General features: G+C 36.3%; 2 protein-coding genes across 3 annotated transcripts in view; one reads left to right on the forward strand and one right to left on the reverse strand.

Annotated features, from left to right (window-relative positions):
- The window catches only part of ECT2L (epithelial cell transforming 2 like), a 58,432-nt gene extending 54,568 nt beyond the window's left edge, over nt 1–3,864 (forward strand). The window contains exons 20-21 of the mRNA XM_014533872.1: nt 1,654–1,826; nt 3,388–3,864. Coding sequence (XP_014389358.1) covers nt 1,654–1,826; nt 3,388–3,515 — 301 coding nt within the window. The 3' untranslated portion in view covers nt 3,516–3,864. The remainder of the gene's footprint in view (nt 1–1,653; nt 1,827–3,387) is intronic.
- Nucleotides 3,865–7,020: 3,156 nt separating this feature from the next.
- REPS1 (RALBP1 associated Eps domain containing 1) overlaps nt 7,021–22,085 on the reverse strand; it is a 44,328-nt gene continuing 29,263 nt past the window's right edge. Inside the window, exons 11-19 of one of the 2 annotated variants that reach the window (XM_005859064.2) lie at nt 21,866–21,967; nt 19,688–19,757; nt 18,046–18,164; nt 17,167–17,231; nt 15,197–15,382; nt 13,772–13,867; nt 11,513–11,661; nt 10,696–10,801; nt 7,021–7,293 (exon numbers count right to left, since the gene is read on the reverse strand). In XM_005859064.2, the coding sequence (XP_005859126.1) occupies nt 7,225–7,293; nt 10,696–10,801; nt 11,513–11,661; nt 13,772–13,867; nt 15,197–15,382; nt 17,167–17,231; nt 18,046–18,164; nt 19,688–19,757; nt 21,866–21,967 (962 nt within the window). In that variant the 3' untranslated portion in view covers nt 7,021–7,224. Of the gene's footprint in view, nt 7,294–10,695; nt 10,802–11,512; nt 11,662–13,771; nt 13,868–15,196; nt 15,383–17,166; nt 17,232–18,045; nt 18,165–19,687; nt 19,761–21,865; nt 21,968–22,085 lie in introns of both variants that reach the window. The other variant, XM_014533873.1, reaches the window with a different exon arrangement.

The raw sequence follows: 22,085 nt of genomic DNA on the forward strand, positions 1-22,085 counted from the left end.
CATTTAAAAGTGAGATCTTGCTGTAGATGGATATGTTCCAGTATTAGATGAGAAGGGGAATAAAACCACATCCATTTAAAATCTGACAGAGGACCAGGGAGAATAAAACCCTGTTGGTCTAATGACAGGACTAAATTGGGTTCTGTTTAAAGTTGCCATTAAGTTTCTGAGTTCTTTAGAAGGAAGATAAAAGAACCTCAAAAAGAATGATGTATATAACGGATTAATTTCCAGAGCATTCACAGATGCCATTTATGTTGCAAGTCTTCCTTCCTGAATTGTTTTCAATTTTCAATTGAGGGGTTATTTTAAAGCAAATAGATGAACCTGGTGAAAGGGAGAAAGAGAGTGAGGAGGGAGTGTGGGAAAGAGAGGCTTTGTAATGACTTCCATGTGAGGACAGCCTGGAACCCCTTTCTCCAACCTCATCTCCTTCCATCCTTTCTTTCACTTTATGGTTGCAATACATCATAATTCCCCAACTTATACACTATTTCAAGCCTCTGGGGTCTTACTTAGACTGCTCTATGTCCAAGTAGAGTTCTTTTTCCCTCCTTTTGGTATGGATTGAAAACCCTCTGCCTTTCCACTTTCCTTCTACTAGGGAAAAAGCAGAGAGAATAGCCGTGACTGGTTTGGCTCAGTGGATTGAGCGTTGGCCTGCGGACTGAAGGGTCTGAGGCTCGGTGAGAGAGAGAGAGAGAGAGAGAGAGAGAGGTGAATATTACCATTTTTGTAAAATAATGGCAAACTACCTAGATGTGTATATATGTTCATCTGTGTGATTACCTGAACAGATAAAAAAATAGGAAATATATGTACTAGCTTGGTATCTAGGGTGATCTAAGTGGAGGGATGTGATGTAACTTTACATTTATTGAAACTGTATGTGGATGTAAATTGACAAATTAAAAGTTAAACAGAAAGTGGTGAAAGTAAAAAAAAATAAGAGGTTTCCTCTGAACAAGCCAGTAAATTGACTACCTTCCTCAGAGTAACCAAGGTTGCTTGATACTTTTAAGAGAAAATAATTTTTTTGGTAACCCTCCATCAAAACATTGACCTTGCTTTACTTAGCCACGCCTGGTGGGGTGGGCCTCTCCAAGCTCCTCCCTGGCATGTCACTTGATACTCGGTTGAGTACTTATACCACCCATTTAGTACACAGTGACACCTACCTGACCTGGCTCCAACAACAGAACAGCAAAGAGGATAATAAACAGATGGAGGCTGTGGACATATTTTGCCTGTTGATACGTATGTCTACATTTGACCCTGGTGGCAACCTCAGTGAAAATCAAGAGCTACTTAATTCTAACCTATCATACTCATGCGGTTACACATCCATTTCCCTCCCTCCAATCAAAATTAGAAATTAGTATTTCCTACCAGCAGTTCAATGCTTTCTACTTAAGACACTTTGACCCTCACTAATTCTTCACCCCAACCTGTTACCCTTAAAAAATGAACCCAATTTATTTTCCCCAGGTCGCCCAAATATATCATACACAAAATATCAAACTTGACAAAAGTTTAAAAACACACCTTTAGCATGATGCATGTTATAAAGGAGGGAAAGCTGAATGAAGGTTCACTTTCCCCACATTGCATATGGAACGCTTCTGAAAGTGCCCCTTCTGCATTTTAACACAGGCTCTATGAACACACCCGAGACCTCAGTCTTTTCCTCTTCAATGATGCACTGCTTGTTGCTATTCGGAGCACTTCTCACACCCCATTTGAAAGGACTTCAAAATCAACCTACCAGTTCATTGCATCAGTAGCCCTTCATAGGTTACTCGTAGAAGATATTCCAGATTCCAAATGTATGTATTCTTTTCCTACCAAGACTTTAATACCTTTTGAAAGCTTTATTATGTAGTAAAGCTCATTAACTATTACAATAGAAAAGTGGGGAAAAGACTGGAATTATATTTTAGGATTTCATTCATGTAAATTTTCATCTACTTAAAAGAGCAAAAGAAGGGAATGCAGACATGCACTCTAGACATTAAGACGTTTCAAAATTCACAAAGGGGCATGACTCGACATCATCCCAAGGGATTCTTTGAAGTAGTCTGAGAAGAGTGGGAGCCCCTAACCACTACCCCACTACCCTATACTGCCTGTGGATGTTACAATTGTAGACTTTTATCTATTACTTTTCCATTCTACTAGAACTAAATGATTATTACATATTTGACTGTACCTTTTCTTAAATTCATATTTAAATTGCGAGTAAAGAAGGAATAAAAGAAATCAACAGATTTGCAAAGAATGTTTAGTAACAAACATTTCATTCATAATAACCTCAATAGAAATAGCCTCTATAATAATAAAGCATAATATGCTAATTAGACCAGACATCCTTCTGGATGACCATCCAGACGAAGCTGGGGCTGCAAGGGAAGCCCGATTCCCGGGTGCCTGCCAGTGGCCAGAGGGAAGCCCCGGTCCCGAGTGCCGGAGGGAAGCTGGTGCCAGTAGCCGGGGGAAGGAAGGCCTACTTTTGCACAAATTTTGTGCATCGGGCCTCTAGTTTGTTATAAAAACAATTTTGACTTAAACCTAAACCAACTGTGCCTATTTTTAGTTTTCCTACCCTCTACTTCCCACACCTGAAAGGACCTATGTCTCTTTCTTTTATTTGTTGGGCCAGACAACCTGAAGGGAGCACTCTCATTCCAGTATTTTTCAGGCATGTAAAGGCAGGACTCAAGGTTAAAGTGGAACCAAGATCTGAGAAAAAAATTAATCTAAAAAGAATTGCTTTTCATTAGCTGCAGTCTCATTTTAAATATGAGCCTGAGAAAAAAAGAAAACCAAGTGTGGGAATAAGTATTTCCACCTAGAAGACACACTCAGATTAAATGGTTTACCTATAACCACTGGGTATGTTTAAAAGTGTATGACTCCCCTTAATTAGCTATGCCCTATGTTAAAATATCATCATGTACCCTAAGAGATAGTGGCCATTCATCTAAGTAGTTGCCTTAATTCTGTCATCAGTCCTCATAACAAAGTTGTCTAGGTCTAGCTCTCCACATCTCCATCTATAATTCTCAGTGAAGACCTTTACAAGTTCCAGTTCTTTCTGGAGTGGCTAAGGCAAGGATTTAAATAACATTACATATCTATCACTTAGTCTTTAAATATAATTGCTAATTAAAATCAGTTATAATATAAAGACAATATTATTTTAGATGTCATATATTTGAGTTATTCTAAACTTAAGTTATATCCTAAACTGTATTTGTTTGAATTCCTTTTAATATTCAAAATATTCTTATAAATAGAAGACACTGGTCAATTCTTGAATTTTAAACAATTTCTCCTTTTGATTGTTACCTGCGAAGATTAATTAGTGAACCTCAAATATTTTTACAGATCTCAAGAATGCCTTTATTCTTCAAGGTCCAAAACATGAATGGATTTGTGCCACAGAAGCTGAAGATGACAAGTTCCTATGGTTGTCAGTTCTCCTAAATACAATAAAAAGTACCATGGAGAAGTGAGACTGGACTTTAAGAAAACATCAGGGCTGCCAATTCTCCTGGCAAAGATAGACATGTATTTTTTGTTCCACGCGAGGACGGTCCATAAGTTTCCTCCTAACTTTTAAACTTTATCATCTGTGTTCAAGTATGTGAAATGCACAATAAGTTGAGTCCAAGATTTTGAACCACCTCTTTTGGTAGTTATTTTTCATGGACACTATTAGATAGAGTTACCTAACTGACAACACCTAAGACAGAACAAGCATATTGTATATTTAAAGTTTTCTTTTATGATCTAGTAAAAAAATAAAATCAGAATGAAGTTTCTTAAATGATCAGTAGGCCGTGGTCGGCAAACTGCGGCTCTCGAGCCACATGCGGCTCTTTGGCCCCTTGAGTGTGGCTCTTCCTAAGCCTTAGGAGTACCCTAATTAAGTTAATAACAATGTACCTACCTATATAGTTTAAGTTTAAAAAATTTGGCTCTCAAAAGAAATTTCAATCGTTGTACTGTTGATATTTGGCTCTGTTGACTAATGAGTTTGCCGACCACTGTCTAGAGAAATATTTCAATTTGTTGGTGATTTATCGATCATCTTTAACATTTTCATGAATTATTAATTTAAAAATATGTATAGGAAATATAAATGGCAATTTACTCAGTAACTTGTTACATATATCCTTAATATGAATGTACTCTTCCAGAGAGCATTAAAAATATACCACTACAAAGTACTAAAAAGTTTTCTGTAATTTTTAAGTGTTCTTTGATTGCTAAATAAAATTCTTAGATCTTACAAATAAAAAGCTTTAACATTTGGTGACATTATTACATTGAAAAGCTGCTGGAAAAAAACACCACCACTTTTAAAAAAAGAAAAATAAATGGAAGCCTACCAAAAATTACCTATAATGGAATTTAGTTGAATAAAAATAAGGAAATGAAGACAAGTCTATTTCAAAACAGAGAAACAGCAAAGTAGGTGTTGAGCAGTTTTCTGGGCCGTTCTTTAAAGTCTTCATTTATGTATTTAAAAAACTGAAGCCATAACCTTTTAGGTACTTGGAAACTTTAGCTGATATATGTAGTAAAAATATTTTTATTTAGTTAATGGTAGATAAAAGGTATATTAATCTAGGAAGATTTTGGTTGTCAGCTTCCTTTTAGTTTCATACTCTCCTATAAGGTAATACAATCTATTAGTACACTATAGGATTGTGAACTAGGCTATTTGAAACATTTTCTTTTTTTCAACAATGAAAATATAAATTTATTCTAATTATTAAAAATTTAAGTTCTTGTTAAAAATTGTATACAACTTTAAAAGTTTCATTAGTGTAAAACCACACTTTTGATTCAGTTATGATATATCCATGTAGCTTACTATGTATGATCCCACAGACAGAATAAACCATTAAAGGGAACATCTGCCATTAGTCAGCAGTGAATATAAATTTACAAATTTGACCAAATGTATATATATCATGTGGTCTGAAACAAATCCTAAGACAGTATATCATCCTAAATAGGGCACACTTCATAAACTCCGTTAATAGGAAAAACCTGTCTACATGGCAAAAGAGTGAGTGACAAGACAGCTGAAGATAAACTAGAAATCCTAAGACATTTCTATTTATTTTGTGAATTAATGTCCTCAGAAGTTTTAAAACATATTACTTGAAAATAATCTCTGTAGAGACTGATGAGTATAAGCTTTTAATTGAGAGTTAAGTGTATAAGTCATGCAAAAAGCAGTGATGTTTGCAAGTGGATGGTACTTAGGTTGTTTGTGAAAGTTCAACACTTTCCCTTCAACTTTTAGGGTATCTACTTACATAAAAACCCTGGGTGTAACATCACGGCCAGATGTGCGACCAACTGGAAGGAAGTCAGTCCTGCAGGGGTTGTCTTGGAAACGGCTGCGCCCTCCCCCAGCTGTTTCCTGGAGGGTGAGATTTCAGGCAGGAACCCGCCCTCGGAGCGGAGCGTGGAAGTGAAATGATTTGTAATAAATCGATTATTGAAGCTACCTTTGGAAATACTGTATCTATAGATCAGTGGTTCTCAACCTTGGCTGCTCAATAGTAAATGGGGTCTTTGTAATGGTACCAGATTTATTATCAAAAGATTACGACCTAACATTATCGAAGCTGAAGTATTAACAGGATCTGCGGAGGGAGAAGTTGTTCTGATTACAAGAATTAATTTGTCCCCATCTGACACTGGCCTCCCATTTAAATTGATTCGACGACGGTTTCCCGTGATGCCAGCATTTGTGATGACTATTAATAAATCCCAAGGACAAACTCTCGACAAAGTAGGCATATTCCTACCTGAACCCGTTTTCGCACATGGTCAGTTATGTTTTTGCTTTCTCTCGAGTTGGAAGAGCATGTGACATTACAGTTAAAGTTCTAAATACTTCATCACAAGGGAAATTAGTCAAGCACTCTGAAAGTGTTTTCACTCTTAATGTGGTGTACAGGGAGATATTAGAATAAGTTTAATCACTTTATCAGTCATTGTTTGCATCACTGTTGTTTTTATATCATTTTTGTTGTTTTCATATCATGTTTTTGTCATTTTCATATCATGCCTCTGTTGTTGTTATATCCTTTTGTTACTGTTTATTAATAAATTTATATATTATTTTCATATACATTTTACTAATTTCCTTTCATCTCTCACACTTCTATTATAGAGAAAGGGCAAATAGCAATATTAAAATATCTCTGCTAATTAATTCCCTTTTTTAAAAAAAATATATTTTATTGATTTTTTACAGAGAGGAAGGGAGAGGGATAGAGAGTTAGAAACATCGATGAGAGAGAAACATCGATCAGCTGCCTCCTGCACACTCCCCACTGGGGATGTGCCCGCAACCAAGGTACATGCCCTTGACCGGAATTGAACCGGGGACCCTTGAGTCAGCAGGCCGATGCTCTATCCACTGAGCCAAACCGGTTAGGGCAATTAATTCCCTTTTAATGTGCACGAATGTCGTGCACCGGGCTACTAGTAATTAAGAAAGGTCTATATTCAAAGCTATTTCATATGTTTGAATGCTGCTGAATTAAAATCTCACACCAAACAATTTTAAGTTACTGGTGAAATTGATAAAATTTTCATAAAGAAAATATAGAACCTGAACTCCAAGTTGACACGGAGAACGCTGAAAATACCAAGGACTCCAGAGAATGTTGATTACTGCAGAGCTTATGGTTAAAGAAGGCCTTATCCAACACAGTTCTTTCAAATAAAAAATTTAAATAGAAAACTAATTTTAAAGATTTTACAAAACAAATATAGATACTTTATGTGAAACATTTAACTTAAGAGAAGACAAATTGAATTTACTTAATTTTGTCTCCTTTTGCAAATATGCTTGAGATGTAAAAAGAAGCCCATTTTGTAAATCAAATCAGTGTGAAGTTTTGGCCACATAAGTCTAATGGACCAATGTTATGTATTACTGATGCTTTGGAATAACAAGGGTGGGCTGTGCCAACAAACACAATATACCCTGGAGAAAAAGTCATCCTGACCCTTTTATTGTTGAAATTAAAAAATAAAAGAAACTTAAATACAATGGTGAACATATAGGGCAAAACAGAATCATAAAATTTAATGTTGAGTTAAGCAGTGAGCTGAATGTTTGGGCCTCCAAATTGGCTTGAACTCAAAACTGCTTAAGAATGGGTATGTTCACAGTTAACGGCAATTGGCTTATAGGTGAGAGAATGGTCGAAGTTGTTCCAGTTGAACTTCCAGGGAAATTCTCTCCTCAAGAACATCCTGAAAAAGATGCAAAGCCAAGTTACATTTCAACATTTATAAAAATTAAGGCACATCTAACAACAGCTCTGCATCAAAAAAACAATTTAAATTTGTTAAGAAAACAAAGGGACAGCTATTCATTTTTTAAAAAGACACTTTAGAAATGTTTCTTTATGTATGTAATATTAAAAGATGCTATTAAAATATTTTATTATATAAATCAGGGTAATAAAACGTTTTTTGTTGTTCAATTATTAGAAAAGCCAATATTTGCAAATGATGGTGAAAAGGAAAATGGGGGGCTTACAACCTCGTTCAGTATCTGGTTAAAACTGTAGTCTTACTTCCCCACTCTGACTTGAGCAGAGCTGCAGAGACTAACCCAGAGCCCCGCCACAGCTGACTAGGGCGGAGCTGCGGAGCATGCCCCCAAGGCCCCGCCAAGACTGACTTGGGCAGAGCTGCGGGGACCCTCAGGGGCCAGCCACGCAGCCACGGGAGGAGTTATATAGGTCAGAGCCTCCCCACAAGTTCAGTTTAGGCTTTGGATCCAGAATTCTCCTGAACAATCAGATCTGCAAAATAAAGGTTAAACTTTCCTCCCTCAGAGTGCTGGCTGATCGTTCTCCGTGCATTCTGCCACAACAATGGCTATTATGCGTGAATCATATCCCTTGCAGTAACTGTAGATAAGTTAACTAACATAAATTCTTTCCCCTGGTGATTACATCTGGTTATAGCAATGCCTGAACCTCATTTTGAGTTTCAGTTTCACAAAGAATAAACTTATTTTGGAATAGAATTTCTAATCACTGCTGATTTTGAGCAGTCTTTGCAGATAGCCAGCAAATTCTAATTTATCTACTCCCCCCGCCCCTCCATAATACTGATAATATCGTATTTCAACCAGAACTACCTTTTCCTATTTGGTACCATATTTCCTATTTTCTATTCTCAGAAATAATGAGAAGGGTGATTCTTAAAATGGTTCCTATATACATGTTTCTATGGTTTTCTTTAGTTCTTCAGAAAAACACCCATGAACAAAATTTTCATCTTCAGTTTGGTACTAGCAAGCTTGCCCTAAGTTTTATATTATTCCTTTACAACAAACCAAATTTATAATCATAGACCAACTATGTCTTCTTTGATCAAAGAATTTTGTAAGAATATCATTCATTCAACAGACATTTATCAAATGCCTAATGCGATATTATGATTTATAAGAAATAATACATTTGTCATTCAGATGCCCAAACTCTGTATATCTCATACATATTTGGTCTTCATCCACAGTTCTTGGCTCACAGCTCCCAAAAGCCCTAGGAATTTCCCAAGCATTTGGGTTGGGGGGAAAAGGTATCTTGTTATACTAATGAAAATGACTTTTGGAAAGCACCTAAGGCTGGTTGCCAGGAGAACCAACCAAGCAATTAGAAAGTTGGAACTTTCAGTCCCATCCCTGGCTGAAGGTTGAATCAACAGGACCCACCAATGACTTAATCAATCATGCCTAAGTAATGAAGCTTCTGTAAAAACCCTCAGGACAGTATTTGGAGAGCTTCTGGATTGGTGAGCACATGGAGATGTGGGGAGAGTGCCACCTGGAGAAGGCATGGAAGCTCTTTGCCCCCTTCCCATATACCTTGCCCTATACATCTCTTTCATCTGGCTGTTCCTGAGTTGGAACCTTTTAAAACCAGTGTTCTTAATAAGGGACACATTTCTCTGAGTTCTAGCCAATTAATGGAACCCCAGGAGGGGGCTATGTGAACCTCTAATTCATAGCCAGTTGGTCAGAAGTACCAGTAACAACCTGGACTTGTGATTAGCATTCTTAGTTGGAGGAGGTGGGGAGTGGTGGTATTGGAACTTCCATCTGTAGCCAGTTGGTCAGAAGCTCTTAACCTCTGGAATCTAGTATTATCTCCAGGTAGACAATGTCAGAATTAAGCTGAATTCTCAGAGACCCTGCCAGTGTCAGAACTGTTTGTTGGCATGGGGGACCACCTCCTAATATTGGAATTGGGTCTGGGAACCCTAAAGACCTAACATGTGCTAGGTTTAGGAGATGGAGACAAGATAGTTACAAGTTTATCTAGGACAGTTCCAGTTTACCTCTGATGTCCTGGCCTAAGTACTAACACCTCACTCCCTCTTTGTAATCAAAAGTATCTTTTTAATCAAAGGTTTAGGCATAAATTATATAGTTATCCTAAACAGAAATAATTATAATTAATCCTTGGTGAGTTCAGTTTAGTAGGGCAGAGACAAATGTGCCAGAGATAATAACTCCAGGACAGTGTGACAAATGCTGATGAGAATATGAACATGTGATGGAAATGAACGAACTCTGTATTCATTTTACATTTCTGCAAACTCTTTTCTACTCATTTTTGTGGTTTACAACCTTGCTACCCAAAGCGGCTCAACAGCCCAGCAGCATCTCCAATATCTGAAGCTGATGAGAAATGCAGAATTCTCAGGGTCCACTCCATACCTAATATGAGTCAGAATTTGCATTTAACATGATCCCAGATTAACTACACACACATTAAGGTTTGAGAAACACTGGTTTATAAAACATGAGTGCATAATAATGTTAAGCCATAAATGATTCTGGTTGTTAATTTTTATTCACAGGGATTGAAAAAAATCTTGGCTAGAGTAAGTAAGAAAAATAAAACTATTTTTCTCAAGTACAGATGACAGGAATACACACTGGTCCTAAGCACTTCTATTTAAGGCTTGTCTTTTCCACATGCAAGATGATCTAAATTGCCTCCATCCTTCTTCTTCTTTAGACCTGTTTAGTCCCTTTAAGAGAATCTGAGTTATCTTTGATAAAAGGATAAGTTGACGATACTCAAATCAGAATTAAATAAGAGTGTAGAGCAGGGATCCTCAAACTACAGCCCGCGGGCCACATGCAAATACAAATATTGTATTTGTTCCCGTTTTGTTTTTTTACTTCAAAATAAGATATGTGCAGTGTGCATAGGAATTTGTTCATAGTTTTTTTTTAAACTATAGTCCGGCCCTCCAACGGTCTGAGGGACAGTGAACTGGCCCCCTGTTTAAAAAGTTTGAGGACCCCTGGTGTAGAGAGAGCCATGTATGTGATCTTAGAGGTACCTAAAGTCACCATATTTCCTCTCCGGTGTTTCATTATGAAAAGTAAAGGAACATTATAAGAATAGCGATGCCTTTATAAGGTAATCATATCAGCATTTAGTATAAAATATTCTTTTTAATATTAAAAGACTCAAAGGTATATAAAACATTTTAGATACATATTTCTCTTGCTACATAGCAAGTTTCATAGTAGTATAAGCACTGCTGGATCACCTCTAAGTTCCAGTTCAACCCTGAGATGCTCAGTGCCCATGGAACTTCCCAAACATTCAGAAACCACATTACCTTTAATTGTTGCTGCAATTCACTATTCAATCTGGCCAAAACTGTGTTGGTTTCCTTATTGCGTCTAATTGATGCCTGAATAGCTTTTTTATCTTTCCCAACAGACCTGAGAGATAAAGAGGGCAAAATAAGTAAATAACCTTGTCATTTCTTATCTTTAAATTCTCTCCATTCTTCCATGATCTACCTGTAAACCAGAAAATAGGAGCATTTTTTGCCTTATCAGTCTAGCTTAACCTCATTTACTCAGTTTCAATGGCAACCAAAAGTATCTAAGCTTCAGAAGCTTAATTTTTGTTATTTAATTCTTCTTCTGTAAAATCACTTAAGTTAGTCTAGAGCAGGCATCAGCAAACTTTTTCTATAAACGGCCAGACAGTAAATATTTTAGGTTTTGAAGGCCATATTTTTGTTCTCTCTCTCTCTCTCTTTTTTTTTTTTACAAAAATGTAAAAGCCATAGCTCATGGCACTTACAAACACAGGCCATGTGCTGACTTTGGCCCATGAGACCTAGCCTGCCACGTCCTGGTCTAAAAGAACTAGAATTAAAATATCAGTGTTACTCTACACTATTAATTTTTAAAAGTGTGCAATAGGGTACTAAAATGAAATTGGAAAAGAACTTAATAATAGAAGGGAAAAGTGGAAAGAATATTCTACCTACTCATAAATGAGAAAACTCTCAAAGAGCAACAATTAAGAAGCTTTCTTTAACTACAGAACTAGTCTGACCATAATTTCTTTCCGTTTGATATTTTTAATTGCTGTACTTTTTGTTCCTAGTAATTAACTGTATTTAGGATAGCTTTGATTACCTAGGAATAGAAGGCTGTGATGCAAGAACACCAGCTAAGACACCTGTCTTTTGTGTATGTTCATCAACTTCAGGCCTTAACTCATCTTCTGATTTTAATCTTCTTCGAACAGGTTTGGGTGGTGGAGCAAGAGGTGTTGTACCTTTGCCCTGGAAGACAAGAATTCCATTAATAATGAAGCATTTCCTGAAGACATTCATGGTTAGTCAGAATTTTGTCAACATCATTTGCTTTCCGTAAAAGCCACTTATTCTCCAAAAATTAAATCACTTTTACTACTTTAAAACAATTTACAATTTGTTGTAACACCTGACTTAAGTTACAATAGGAGATGTTCCTACTTGACATCACAATTGTGAATGTACTGACTAGACAATTTTTAAAGGGTAATATCAGACCCGAATCTGACTCAAGTCTGTAATAGTCACAGATTTAACATGATCATGACACATGCTCAATATATATCTGTTCAATAAATACAAAAGAAAGTGTCCAGGAATGTACACCCATTATCACCATAGAATTTCCTACTCAAAAATACTAAAAATACATCATCTTTTATATATATATATTTTATTGATTTTTTACAGAGAGGAAGGGAGAGGGATAGAATCAGAAACATCAATGAGAGAGAAGCATCGATCAGCTGCCTCCTGCACACCCCCCACTGGGGATGTGCCCACAACCAAGGTACATGCCCTTGACCGGAATGGAACCTGAGACCCCTCAGTCCGCAGGCCGATGCTCTAGCCACTAAGCCAAACCAGTCAGGGCTAAAAATACATCATCTTAATGAATAAAGCCATTTATAAAGAAGTGGTAAGTTAGGCACTGTTAAAAAAACCCTTCACTAAGGTGCATAATAATTATAACTAATGAAAATGAGTAGACATTTTGTTGGAAACTGTGAATCTGCCTTCAACAGAATTAAATATGGTATTTTAGTATTTACCATAGTCTGACTTGACTTGTTAATAAATGAAAAGACTCAACTACCATCTCTTTGGTTAAGTGCTATTTTTAATTTGTTAACAAGAGCTGACAAAAATTAACTATTAAAAAACAACACTGCCAAAACCGGTTTGGCTCAGTGGATAGAGCGTCAGCCTGCGGACTGAAAGTTCCCAGGTTCGACTCCGGTCAAGGGCATGTACCTGGGTTGCGGGCACATCCCCAGTGGGAGATGTGCAGGAGGCAGCTGATCGATGTTTCTCTCTCATCGATGTTTCTAACTCTCTATCTCTCTCCCTTCCTCTCTGTAAAAAATCAATAAAATATATTTAAAAAAATAAAAAATAAAATAAAAAACACACCACAGAATTACTAATGTAGTAAACAATAAAGTATTCATAAAGTAGAATTTAAACACTTTCAGAAACAAATGCTACTTTAATAACTATCAGAAATGACTGGATGAAAATAGAGAAAAAAATTAGCAAAATTTTTCTTTCAAGGGGAAAGTATGCAAATAGCAGTTAAGGATTGACAAAGATCAGTAATTTTCAACCAGTGTGCACAAAAAATTTTAAACCACGCAATTCTTGAGTTCAGTTAGGAGCAGTGACCTCTTTTTCCTTACACTGTCAAACAGAAAAATGACAACAGCTAACACAATAGGCATTTGGTGTGAATGAATCAAAAGTATGTCTATTTTTTTGCAAAATATATATTTTTTGGTGTGCCACAGAATTTTAGTAATTAGTTTATATGTGCCATTAGATTAAAAAGGTTAAAAATTGCTGATATAGATACAAGAATAGAAAGATATGTGATAAAGCAAGTATGGTAAAATATTAATTGATATACAATGTAAAATTCTTTCAATTTTCTGTATGCTTAAAAATTTTCATAAAATGCTGGAGAAAAAAATTATCCCTAAAACAGTTGAAGAAAAGAGCACAGAATATAACATTAACCTTAGAGGGTCAATATAATTTTCCCTATTATACTTAAAAAACCCCCACACCTGAATATGATCAATAAGGAAGTTCTACTTTATGTACTTAGAAGACTGTAACACCACATAACTTTTAAGAACTGTGGCATTTACTTATATGGATGATAGACTATCATCTAGAATATTTAACAGGCAGATCATATTCTGAGACAGACTAAAGATGCTACAGTGAAAGGAATGGGTTAGATGTTCTCTAACTTTATTTCTAAGATTTTTGTCATCTTTAAAATCTTAAAAAGTATAAATGATCTCCTCTTTTTTACGTACAAAATGATCAACATTATAAAAGACTTCTTGCATACCACATTGGCGGGAGCACTAGCAGCTGTCTTTTCTTCAATTTTACTATCTGTTTTGGCAACTCGAAGAGAACTTGCAGGATCAGAAGCTTTTTCAACCTAGAAATGAATATATTATTACTAATTATATATAAGTAATATATAATTATGCATAAATACATACATAAAGCACCAGAGTAAAATGTTAAGAAAATATTCGTTATGACAATAAGGAATCTGAGATGAAGATGAGAAGGAATTTGAGAAAACCCTGTAAAATGACCATTCTCTATGACTGAAGAGCAGAGAGGAGGGAAGGTAACAGATGTGAGGGCGAGGGGGAGGGCTGAGGATGCAGCCATAGGGAATTTAGGAAGTTCTTTAGGTTGGGAGGGATGCATCCATCCAGGGGCATGAGGACCAGCACCCTGTGCACACTCGTACTTCCCCTCAGGTGCCCCCCTGCCTTCCTGGAGGTGCAGGCCATACCCTGTGACCCCACTGTGAGACAGGTTACAGGCTTGAAGAAGTGGCTAGAAATTTATTACGGATCAGATCTATAAGAAACCTTTGGCTGAATGATGCCAGTCAAATGAACATGGATTTTGGGATCTGTCAGAGAGGCTCTATCTAGGTTGAGACAATCAGAACCAAGGTTTTAGAATTCCTTTGGTCCCTCCAATTCCACATTTATAGTTAGTGAGGTCAGGGACCCCTAGAGAAGGTCTTGCAACTAGAAGTAAACAGTCTCCAGGAGCATTGTACCCAGAGATCACGGTACATTTTGGCATCCTGTAGTGTGTAAGTCTAACTAAAGTGACTTGCAAACTGAGTGTAGCTATGGCAACCACAGCCTATTGCTACATGGATATCTTCACCAAATCACACAGTCAGAAGCTTAGCATTAAGATGCAACCCCAGTCCTAGCTGGTTTTGCTCAGTGGATAGAGCATCAGCCTGAGGACTGAAGGGCCCCAGGTTCGTTTCTGGTCAAGGACATGTACCTCAGTTGCAGGATCCTCCCTGGCCCAGGCCCGGGCCCTAGTCGGGCATGTGCAGGAGGCAACCAATCGATGTGTTTCTCTCAAATCAATGTTTCTTTGTCTTTCCCTCTCTAAAAATCAATGGAAAAATGTCCTCGAGTGAGGATTCAAAAAAAAAATGCAACCCCAGAGCAGTGTTTTTTCACACTACAGCTACTCCCACCCAGATTCTGATTCTTATTAAAGTAATACACTGCAATTAGCAGGAGTTTAAGGTCAATGAAAAAATTGAGAAGTACTGGCCTAGGGAATATAAATCCTCTTAAAGCAGCAGCAGCAGATATTTTGCTCACTGATGTTCACTCTAATATCTGCTCTTTTAGAGGCTCCTCTGTTTACAGACCGGCTCTGAGCAAGATATGGAAAGAGTCCCAATGGAAAATTAGATAAGCCCTTAAAAACTGACCGGCAAGACTTCTGGATGTTTCTCAGCTTCATCATCTTGTTCTTCATTTACATTTGATGCAGCAAATACTTCAAATTGGCTGAAATCTGCAAAATTTGGTTGTTCTGGTATCTGCTGAGGTGAGGTACTAGTGTGAGTTATCATGCCATCGGCATCCACTGGGCGATGCACTGTGGGACCAGGAGCCTGCACGATGGTTCAGAATAGAGGAACAAACAGTTCATTGGTGTACCAGTCACCAAGTGGCCTCTTTTCCTTTTAAAATATTATTAAAACGATGCTCTGTTTTATTATCTGTAAACTCAGGGAGGTGAGCTACAGAAACATTTAGCTCTAAAAAACCCAGAAGAGAAATGCTAAGACACTAAAAAAAAAAAAGTAAGATACAAAACCCCAATAAGACAAATACTTTTACAAAATTCTTATTGCAAAGAAAGTGCATAAGGAGAGGGGAAAGTTAGGTTCTACTCTGTGATTCTCACTTGCATCTATTTTTTTCTTAATTGGGCTATTGTGCAATTGTTTGTTCTTCAAAACAAGTTATTTTTTTTTAATGTTTCATTATGTTTATAAAAAGGTTATTTTTTTTAAAGTGTAGAAATCAGTGTGCTAATTATTCTTCTAACACTTCAGTGTGCTTCTCTTCAATTTATCCTCTACTCCATTGCCAGGCCAATCCTTCTACAATCTTCAAAAATATTTTTTGAGAACCTACTTTTGGCCAAGCATTATGGTTATAACAGTGAACAAACAAATAAGGTCCATGCCCAATAAAGCTGACAGTCTACTGCAGGATAAGACATAGGTTAACAAGGAATTAAAATAGAGTGTGAAAGTTTTATGACAAAGGAAGTATAGGACGCTATAGGAATAAATCAGAAATCTCTTCCTTGCTTACCCTTTAAAAAGTTTCCATCTCCTCTGAGAAAAATTGTATCCTTCTTATAATGATATAGGAGATGCTCTGCCCCTTTCGGACCTCTTCAGTTTCCTTTCCCATCATTCCAGCTGTTCTAAACTAACTCATTTTTCCTTGAAGACTTACCCCACACTTGTATGACTTTGTGGATGCCATTCTGTCTGGTTGGAAAGCCTTCTCCCAAACCAATACAACTTTATTTTTCAAGTCTCTACTTAAGTGTTACTTCCTTCACTTTACTTATACCTTTTCACTGTGATCCCTGACTTTACTAACTAGTAAAGATGTAGCAAAACATTTCATAAACACATCTACTGTTGCCCTTACAATTCTTTAGAGTTGTCTTCCCCACTAGACCGGATCTTGAGCCAAGAGACCAACTCACTGGGTTTCACAGCTTAACCCCAGTAAGAATATTTTTGCTAGCACTTTAGATAAAATAAATACTGGAATATTCAAATTTCAGCATCTTTTATGATTAAGCATCTTTTTAACTGTAAATACTCAACTTCACTTTAAGACTCTAACTCAAAAAAATCAACCAAATTCATTCATGTAAAAGGTAGTCAGTCAGTGACATAAAACTAACAGCTATAATCCAGAATCTACCCTGGAACATAATAGTTTTGTGCATATCAAAACAATTTCAACCTGGCAGGGATGCAGAGGTCATCTGACACTTCCATTACTGATGCAGTAACACATCCAGACCGACGCAGTGAGGTCACTCTTAGTCACTGCTAGATCCAAGACACAGATGGCCATCTCCATCTCCTATCTCTCAATCCAGTTCTTCCAACTAAACTCTCCTTTGTCAAGACACTATCATTTGGTTCACTAGCAGCGTCTTTAAAAAAATAACTGAAATTATTATTGGAATTCTCTTTCAAAATAAGACTTATCTTCCCTGAATTAAATGCTCAGTAAGAATGAAAATTCGGTAATTCTGGATCTTCAAAATAATTCTAGAATAGAATCAAACACCTAATAGATAAGTTAATCATGAGGAGTGTAATAACTGATGTTTAGTAATGAGTATGTTGCAGAATACCTGTGAAGGCTGTGGTCTTGGAGGCACGGCAGGAGGATGGGCAACAACTCCAGCCTGTTGTTGTCCTGTGTGAATATACAAGTCTTCTTTTTAGTAAGTATATAATTACTTTGCTAGTAGAACAGGTTGAATGAATATGATCAAATGATAAAGATTTCTAAAAGATTGCTTTGTTAAGTATAGGAAGGCACAGATGTGATCTAATGGCCAAATCTCATGGTCTTTTCTCAGAATCCATTTCTCTTGTTCAATTGTACAGGGCACTCTTGACATGTTCCCCCTTGTCTCCATAATACTATACATTCTTGGTTTTCTTTCCATATTCTGACTGATCTTTAGCTATCAAATATGAGGACTTCCAATTTTCTCTTTTAATTAATAATTAACTCTATTGTTTCTATGAAAATGATTCTCAAATAATGGATTAATCTTTCTTAGCCCACAAATCCAGTGGCCTGTTGATTATTTCTTTTTCCTCATAATTCCAAACTTACAATGTCCAAATAGGACATCATTACCCAGTGTCCTAATTTTTTATTTTGATTGACCGTTTATATAAAAATTAAAATATTGGAGTAAGCTGTGGGTCCTCACTCTCTTTTGTTGCTAACTTAAGACCTATTAGCTTTTCCTCCTTGATATCACCATATCATACTTTTACAATCTCTGTGGCATCTCTCAGGTTCCCATCTTTATCACTTGAATTCAAACACAGTTTAGATAGACATTAAGAAAAAAATTCCCTCTCTGATACTTTTTAAATCCCAATTTCTTCTTTGGATAAATATAAAAACAGACATGTTGAGAAAATAAGATGTTGTGTGTCCTTAATGACTTTAAATCAAATGATAATTTGATTCACAGCTCTCTAACCCCTACCTGTGGTGACTGTAAAGGTCCGATTCATGTCTAAAGATGACGATCTAGAATGCGAGGGCTGTGGCCTTGGAGGGGGAGGTGGTGGTGCAGTGTTATCAGGGGATGTTCCTGAATGAGACCTGCAAAAAGTCACCACATTACAGTTGGTCATGCTACTGAGACTGGAGCTTTTTCTTTTTAAGCATTCAAACTTTGCTAAGCAGCAAAGGATATTTTCTCAAGTAGGTATACACATATTACAATGAGTAAAGCCAGTATTATTTATGATGTGCATTCCACAAGTGGTTATTTAATATGGAAAATAATCTTTTTTATAAAGTATAATTTTATATTTAACAATATTTCAAAAAATTGAAAAGAAAGTTATTAACAAGAATTTAAGGTAGACTGCAAAACTAGTGTAATTTTTTCCCATTCAATTATAGGTATTTAAAATACTTATTTAAAAAAAAAACAAACCAAAAACTCTAGCCCTGACCAGTGTGGTTCGGGTTCTGTGAATGCCATCCTATGCACAGAAAGGTAGCTGGTTAGATTCCCAGCCAGGGCATATACCTGGGTTGTGGGCTCGATCCCTGATAAGGGGCATGCAGGAGGCAGCCAATCAATATTTCTCTCTTACGATGTTTCTCTTTCTCTCCCTCCCCTTCCTCTCTCTCTAAAAATCAATAAAAAAATCTTAAACAAACAAACAAACTACTTTCAGACATGGACAGTTTTCAACTTAAAGTCTGGAGTTTGGCAAGTTGAGGTAGAATCTGGCTCACTATCTGCAGTTCCCATTCCTGTTACCACAGGCCATCCCATTTTAGAGGTGGCTGTACTCATGCTCAACTCACCTGGAGATGCACTTCTTTGCCACCAACTTTTTCTATATTCTGAAAAGAGTCTCATGGACTCTGAAAATCTAATCCTCACTTATAGGGATAAAAAGCAGAATAAAATCCAAGATGACTGAGAATTTTAAGAAACACAGGAAGAACTATGAAGCAGCCGCCTCTGACTCTGAGATCATTGGTGATTCTATATTACTAGCCTCTCTCTACATCCTCTAGGCGTGTGGCAAAAGGATACTTACCACACATAAGAAGTGAGAGGAGAAAGATGCTTCTGTCCTGCACACAGTGTTCTGTGGACAGTAAAGCCCTTGAAAACAAACCCTTTCCACCCTCACCTTTTTAGTTTATGCCTGAAAAGTTGAATGTAACACAGATCTTCAGGGTAAATAGGTAGCCCAACACTGGGCTGGGATTTTGGATAGCATTTTAAAACACAGAATTCTTTTGGTACTTGCCATAAGGCTATAAAAGGAAATCTGCACATTTATCACTTAAAGAGACTCAGTTTACCTAAAGAAAGAACTGTATTAAATTGCTACTATCAAGAAGTTATCAGTCCTTCTTAAACCTTCCACAGAATGCCATGAGATAATAAGGGTTTCATCTGTTTTCTATTCAAGTTGGAAAAAAAATCAAAATTACTTCCCTTTTACATAAATCAATAGATAACCTAACAGCCTTCAGAGAAGTGAAGAACTAAAGAATAGACAAAAATATGTAATTTATACTTGGTCCTACATAATTTTAAGTATTAAAATATAACAAGATATTTTAATATGCTTTTTATTGACAGAAATACTGACCTTTGACGAGTTACATTGTTCCCGATCTGTTCTGGGTCTGAAGTAAAAGAGTCTGAACTACTGTAACCATCTGCTGATAAATGGAATATAGCCTACTTAATAATAATCATTTTTTTCACTTTAACTCTATGTGCCCCAAACAAATATAACTGAATTATTGTTTCAAATCAGAGATATTCAGACTGGCTAACAGTTCATACCAGTTTTATTATAAAAATTAAATGTATTTTGTATATTGTAAAAAAATTAAATACAAATCAAATAAATAATTGCTTATTTATACAACAAAATACTATGCATATAATGTAAGTTATAATCTAGAAAAGTTAACATTTAATACCATAAATATTCAAAATAAGTCACATAAAAAGGATCACAAAACAGTACATACATTACAATTTCATTTTATATAAAAATATGGCATATGCACAGAATGGTGATTAAGCTTGACAATGAATGCTAACCATGGTCATTTGTGAAACAGTGAGATTATAAACATTTTTATTTTTATTATACTTCTACAGTAAGTGTGAATTACTTTTGTAATAAAAATCATTTTTAAAGAACAAATTAGAAGTATTTTAAATAAAGAAAACATTTAAAAATTGTTAATGTGAAAAATTAAAAGTTTCACAAGAAAATAAAATGTGCTTAGGCAATAATAAAATTTATGAAATTAGCTAGAGGTTCCTAATTTTTCACCTGAGGAAATATCATTTTCAACTTCTTCAAAGTCCTATGAAGGAGCAGAGAATCCAGAAGTAGACTGACAATTGTGACATAATAAAGGAATTTTAAAATAGGAACTCTAGGAACAATATAAAGGAAAACTACCTATTCATTTTCAAGAATTATAACTTAAAGGGACTGGTTGTTTGGACATATTTCAAAATGTATCCCTTTTCTTGTCAAATCACTGAATTATTTAATTGGTAAAGAATAAGGCTAGCATATTTCTATTTGGATGTTCTAATGGGTATTTCAAACTTAAGATGTCTAAAACTGAACTCCTATTCTTCCCCCACAAACCTACTCCTACCACAGTCATCCTCAATTCCCAGTTGCCCAGGCCAAAAATCCCATGAGCCACCCCGAGTCCTTTCTCACATATCCTATATCACATAGATAAGCAAATCCTGTGGTCTTTCCCTACAAAATACAGCCAGAACTTGACCATTTCTCAGCATTTCTACTGCCACCACCATCGACCAAGCCATCATCTTCACTTATCTGCATTATTATACTAGTAACTGCCCCCCAAATAATCTTTCCCTGTTTTGGCTCTTGCCTTTTGGCTCGTTACCAGTATAGCAGCCAGAGTGATTCTGTTAAAGAAGGAAGGTCAGAACATGTCACTTCTCCATTCAAAACCCTCTAACAGCTTTTCATCTCACTCAGTAAGAGTCCATCTTAACCTGCTCTCAGGTTACTATTCTACATTTGCTACCTCTACCTGCTCAATTTGCTAAGTAGTTCTATTCTAGGTGTTTGCTTGCTGTTCCCAGCAGATGTATGGCATGTTTCCTAAATCAGAGCCTCACATTTGCTACTTCTGTGACTTAAAATGCCTTTGCTTCAGAAATTCACCCAGCCAAATCCCTCTACTCCTTTAAGATTTAACTCAAATGTCATCTTTTGGTAAGGCCTTCTTTAACCAGCTAATTGAAAATGTCACTCCCTTTCCCCTTTCCCAACTTAATTTTTATCCAGGGTGTTAATCACCTCCTAGGACATGAGTTATTTTCCCCCCCTTTTCATCTTATCTCCCCTACAAAATGTAAGCTCCATAAAGGCAAAGGTTTTTGTTTGTTTATTTTACTGCTGAATCCCCAGTGTCTAGAACAGAGCCTGGCACATAGTATTCAATCAACACTGGCTGAATGACTGAATATATACACAATTTCTTGTGAGAGAAAGAAAGGATCTAGTGGGAAAGAGCCAATGGACTAAATCTGGCTAATTGAGAGGAATGGCAAACAGGAGGCCTGCCCTGAAGAGGTTCAGGTGGCAATGGGGACACATTTACTCATACAGCGGGTAGGGTGTTTAAAAGGGTTGACTATTCTATACTTTATTCAGTGAAGATAATATTAAATGGCTATACGTTTGTATCATTCAGGCTCTAAATCCAGACTTAATAAACTTCTAGTGGAAGATGTCATGGTATCTTTCACTTACCTACAGTATTTCCAGAAGCAAATTTTACTGATGAATTTATCTTATTTTCTTCTGAAAGGTCAGATGTTTTCACAAGTAATGGGCTAGTGGGATTAGTATGATCTAGTAGAAAAGAAAATTAGTAAGTAAAAATATAAGATAAAGGCATTTGAATTAATAAATTTATAAAGCTCAGAGTATATGAGACCTCATTTAGATATTCCAAAGAAGTAGCCAATAA

Source organism: Myotis brandtii, unplaced genomic scaffold (assembly GCF_000412655.1).
Source record: "Myotis brandtii unplaced genomic scaffold, ASM41265v1 scaffold123, whole genome shotgun sequence".
Classification (NCBI taxonomy): domain Eukaryota; kingdom Metazoa; phylum Chordata; class Mammalia; order Chiroptera; family Vespertilionidae; genus Myotis; species Myotis brandtii.